The sequence below is a fragment of the Scylla paramamosain genome, chromosome 12 (genome assembly GCF_035594125.1).
Source record: "Scylla paramamosain isolate STU-SP2022 chromosome 12, ASM3559412v1, whole genome shotgun sequence".
Lineage (NCBI taxonomy): Eukaryota > Metazoa > Arthropoda > Malacostraca > Decapoda > Portunidae > Scylla > Scylla paramamosain.
This window is the reverse complement of record NC_087162.1, coordinates 6,232,501-6,237,869: the sequence shown is the minus strand read 5'-3', so window position 1 is coordinate 6,237,869 and position 5,369 is coordinate 6,232,501. Positions and strand designations below refer to the sequence as shown.

Below are 5,369 nucleotides of genomic sequence, written 5' to 3'. Positions count from 1 at the left end.
TATCCTTTATCACCTGCTTCCGCTTATAGCTTATTTTGATTAAAATTTTAGCAAATATGGTAATAAATGTTTAAAAATGTATATGTATCTAATATACATATATCGAAGGTGTATTGCTGCGAAAATCTGGCTTTGGGATAAAATGATAGCCTAAATAAATCATAATCAGATAAATAAAATTATAATATTTAATCAGAGCCAAAAGAAAAAAATGCTTGAAACTGTTCACAAAATCGTTAGAGGATATGTCCCTTTTTCATTTTTACAGGCGCGGCGCAGGGTTTAATTAAAAGGCCTGCACAAAGCGTGTAAGTCTTTGCTACTTTGTCTATTACTTGTGAATATTTCTTTAGTGACATCTTGATATTGCAACATATAACATTCAGCAAAAAAGAAAGAAAAACTCAATTTTCTTGATAACTGTAGTACGTTATTGAGACTGAGGAGATGGAAAACAAGGAAAATACACTGAAAAATCCCACTATAATAATTTATTACACCTGGGAAGAAGGAAGAAGCTACAAATATAATGAAAAACTCCCGCAACAACTATTTATTAAAACTGAGAAGGAACATAAGACAAAATACACTGAAAACATCCATTCTATAACTTTATTAAGACTGCAAAGAAAACAAGAATATATCGAAAAACTCCCACTACAATCATTTATTAAGACGGGAAAAGTGCCAATATAACATGTAAACAGATGTGTAAAGGCTATAAGGGAAAATCTGGAGGTGTTTGGGGCCTATAGACAGATATAGAACAAACCTGATAAAACTTGTAAACAGGTGAGTAAACTGACAAGAAGAAATAGAAGATAAAGTACTGAGAATACATACACAACAAAAAAAAAATCTTGCATTATAACACTAATTCAGGAAAATACACACATACAGACAAGTATGGAAGGAGATAGACAGGTTTGGAAGGTGTAGACAACTGTGCGAACACTCCTGAGGAACACTGACACATCTGGGAAGTGTGGGCAGGTATAAAAAGGCACTGACAGGTATATGATTGACAGAGGCAGGTGTGGAATACATACATAGCTTTGTAAAGGCTATATGAAGAATATTTACAGATGTGGGGGCCCAGAGGCAGGTATAGCATTCAAGTGTGTACAGACTATAGAAGGAAATTGCAGATTTGTGAAGCCTATATAATTCTTAAACAGGTGTGTAAACTTAAAAAAAAAACAAAAAAACATAAACAGGAATTTAAACTCCACAAAATAACATTTACAAATATGTGAACCCAATAAAATCCATAAACAGATGTGTAAACCCAACAGAAATAAAATATACAGGTATGTATTCTCAATAAAACCCATAAACAGGTCTGTAAACTCAACAAAAATCACATTTATAAGTGTATAAACCCAGGTGTCTATCCACAAAAAAAAAGACCATCATTTACAGGTGTATAAACAACAAAACCCATAAACAGGTGTACTAACCGAACAAAAACCACATTTACAGGTGTGTGAATGGAAAAGACAGTTTATAATCAGCACAGGGTCCAAGATTGGTGCTGTGTTGGTCTGCAGGCATGAGGACACTTGCTCCTGGACAAAACAAACCTTTCTCTAGACTTGTAAGGCCCACATCCGCAGTACAGGTCCTCTTCCCGTTTGGTAGGGAAAGGTATGGAGCCCAGGTGTGTAGTAAGTGTGCAGGTGTAGCTGTCGTGCTGCAGGGTGTCATTCTGGCAGATGTGGAAGGATTTTAGTTAGCAGGTATGTTCTTTGTGAGGGTTTGCTGTGTGTGTGTGTGTGTGTGTGTGTGTGTGTTTCATATTTAGTTAGGTTTTCATGTATTTTTTTTCTTTATTTATTTATCTTTCTTTCTTTCTTTATTTTTTATTTTTTTGCTTTTGTTACTACTACTACTACTACTACTACTACTATTACTACTTATGTTAATAATAATAATAATGATAATCTATTTTATTGATCTATTTATCTGTTATTTTAATTTCTAATCATTACTACCACTATCATTACAACTACTACTATGTACCACTTCCACCACAACTACCACTACTACTACTTCTATGAACCACCCCCACCACAACAACAATTACTACTACTACTACTACTACTACTACTACTTATACTTTTACTATTATTACTACTACTACTACTACTACTACTGCTTACCTTAATCAGAGGCCACAGGAAAGTAGCAAGCAAATACTGATCATATTTTCGAGTTAGGTTCGTAGGCTGAGAGAACATAACATTCCTAACCGCTGCAAATTTCTTAGGCCTCTTGTTTATGCCTCCCCACAAACCTGGAGGGATGGGGAGTTATGAAGGTGGGGAGGTGGGGGAGGGAGTTTGGAAGTTTGAGGAAGTTAGGAAGGTGAAGGGTTTGGGGAAAAGTGGAGTTAGGAAGGTTGAGGCAAGGGGGAGGGAGTTGGGAAAAGGGGGGTTAGGAAGGTTACAGTGTCGGGATGGGGAGTTAGGAAGGGGTTGGGGGAAAGGAGGGAAATAGGAAAGAAGGGAATAATAGTAATAATAATAATGATAATAATAATAATAATAATAATAATAATAATAATAATAATGAGTAAAAAAGAATGATAAAAATAATAATAAAACTACTACTACTGTTGCTACTACTACTACTACTACTACTACTACTACTACTGTTGCTGCTGCTGCTAATACTACTACTACTACTACTACTATTACATTTCTCCTCCTCCTCCTCCTCCTCCTCCTCCTCCTCTCAACCTCTTCCCATCACAATCACCACCACCACCTACTACCACAACTATTACCACTAACCACACACACACACACACACACACACTACTACTACTACTACTACTACTACTACTACTACTACTACTACTACGATCACCTACCAGCCAACATGACAGCCTTGTGGTTCGGATGGTCTCTCATTACATGGAAAGTCAGGTCACTTGACAGCCACTCCTGGACCGCTGCCACTTCCCTGTCCAACAGCCAGCTGTGGTAGTGGTGGTGGTGGTGGGAAAGTAATAATATTAGTAGTTGTAGTTGTGGTTGTTGTTGTTGTTATTGTGGTGGTAGTATTAGTAGTAGTAGTAGTAGTTGTTGTTGTTGTTGTTGTTGTGGTGGTGGTGGTGGTGATGATGATGATAATGATGGTGGTGGTGGTGGTGGTGACGGTACTAGTAGAAGAAGAAATTTGACGTAAAAATATTAAAAGAAAGAAAATAATAAAAAAAGGAAAATCTCTCTCTCTCTCTCTCTCTCTCTCTCTCTCTCTCTCTCTCTCTCTCTCTCTCTCTCTCTCTCTCTCTCTCTCTCTCTCTCTCTCACCTATCAGAGTCCCGGGACAGGAAGAGGTCCACAGTAGGGTCTCCCAGGACAGCGAACCGCCACGCCCTCCCCACCACGCCCTGCCGCACTAGGTTGCCTGAAAGGAGGAGAAGGAGGAGGAGGGAGGACAAATAAAACAAAATAAGAAATACAAAATAACTATATAATAAATAAATAAATAAATAAAAACACGCACCAAAACGAACACACACACACACACACACACACACACACGCTATCCCACACAAATACATACAAAGACTCGCTCAAGCCTGGAGAAGACAAGGGGAAACGAAAGAAAAATCACACACACACACACACACACACACACACACCTAGCACTGGCAATCTGGTAACATCGCACAGGTCAACATGGGCGTGGGTGCACACGAGGCGACACAGGAAAGCCGTGGCAGTATCATCAGTAGCGGACACATTGTGGTACACTCGCATCAGGAACCCCGGGTAAGCCTTGGCGATGCGACGAGCCTGCTTGTGTAGTGAGCCCAGGTACTTCTTGTAGTGCGTGCTGCCTGTAGAAAGAGGTGTTTGAGGGTGTATGAGGGGTGTTTGGGAGTGTATGGGGTGTGTTTGAGGTGTTTAAAGATGTTTGGGGATGTTTGGATGGGTTTCAGGGTGTTTAAGAGTGTTTAGGGGGTATTTGAGTGTTTAGGGCTGCTTGAGGATATTTGGAGGGTGTTTGGGAGATATTTGAGGGTGTTTGAGGATATATGGGGGGTGTTTGGGGATGTCTGAGAATGGTTAGGGGTATTTGGCGGTATTCGAGGGTGTTTGGGGAAGTTTGGGGGTGTTTGGGAAGTGTTTGAGGGTGTTTCAGTAACGCGGGGTGACGAGGGATGTGAAAGTGCCAGACAGTGACGATGCCTTGAAGTGACGAAGGTGTAATAGTGTACCTACCAGTGATAATATAATCAGTGATGAAGGCGGTGTGAGTGCCTGATAGTGACAGTGCCGAGTAGTGACAACGGAGGTGTGAGTGCCTGATACTAACAATGGGGTGACTTCCTCGTTCACAAAGCCGGCCGGTGGTCACAAATGGGAGCGGCTTTTCGATGAATGACACTAGACAGTAGTCATCATTCTTAGCTTCAGACCATAGCTCCTTTTTGAAAAGTAATGTTATCTTTTCTTTGTATATCTTTAATGTTTAAATAAGAGAGAGAGAGAGAGAGAGAGAGAGAGAGAGAGAGAGAGAGAGAGAGAGAGAGAGAGAGAGAGAGAGAGAGAGGAAAAAAGTAGTTTATAATATGTACCGTAAATTCAAAGACACGCCATGGATACAAATCCTCTCTCTCTCTCTCTCTCTCTCTCTCTCTCTCTCTCTCTCTCTCTCTCTCTCTCTCTCTCTCTCTCTCTCTCTCTCTCTCTCGTAACACAAAGGGAAACACAATTCCCTTTAAGGAGAATCCAATATTGCATGGTAGGTATTCCACCCCAATTAGAAAACCAGGTACAGGAGGAGAGATAAACAGGTAAACTAATCACAGGTATGGGAGGGCGGGCAAGTAACGGGTAACATGTAAGCAAGATAAGTAAGGAGTGAGGTGAGGGAGGAGTGAATGGGGTTCCTTAAGGTATAAGTCCGTCTCCATTTCTTGTTGTATGTGAGGAATGTGTGGGTTGGGGATGGATGGTATGCAAGGAGGCAATTGAGGGGAGGGGAGGGAAGGAGAGGAGAGAGGGGAGAGGGGAAGGAAGGAATGAGAGGAAATGAAATAAGTTTTTTTTGTGTGTGTGTGTGTGTGTGTGTGTGAAAGAGAGAGAAAGAGAATGGCAGTAACATTTTGGATGAAATGAGTTGACTCTTCCTACATCCTCCTAGAACACGTAGTCCAATCACATCTCAGCAGCAGGCTCCTCTTCACGTAGTTCTTACCAATAGGGTCCTCTACACACACACACACACACACACACAACATAACAGAGGAAGATAGAGAGACCATCCCAGCACCACCACAGTTACCCACCACTGTCAGTAGTAGCCTCAGTGGAATAGTAGGAATAGGCTATCACTTTCTGCCCGCCACCTCG

At 40.8% G+C, this 5,369-nt stretch overlaps 1 protein-coding gene across 2 annotated transcripts in view; it reads right to left on the bottom strand.

Annotated features, from left to right (window-relative positions):
• Positions 1–1,487: 1,487 nt before the first annotated feature.
• LOC135105628 (uncharacterized) overlaps positions 1,488–5,369 on the bottom strand; it is a 5,334-nt gene continuing 1,452 nt past the window's right edge. The window contains exons 3-8 of one of the 2 annotated variants that reach the window (XM_064013970.1): positions 5,306–5,369; positions 3,653–3,850; positions 3,318–3,414; positions 2,876–2,982; positions 2,163–2,296; positions 1,488–1,708 (exon numbers count right to left, since the gene is read on the bottom strand). The exon at positions 5,306–5,369 is cut by the window's right edge and continues 151 nt beyond it. In XM_064013970.1, coding sequence (XP_063870040.1) covers positions 1,511–1,708; positions 2,163–2,296; positions 2,876–2,982; positions 3,318–3,414; positions 3,653–3,850; positions 5,306–5,369 — 798 coding nt within the window. In that variant the 3' untranslated portion in view covers positions 1,488–1,510. The remainder of the gene's footprint in view (positions 1,709–2,162; positions 2,297–2,875; positions 2,983–3,317; positions 3,415–3,652; positions 3,851–5,305) is intronic. The other variant, XM_064013971.1, reaches the window with a different exon arrangement.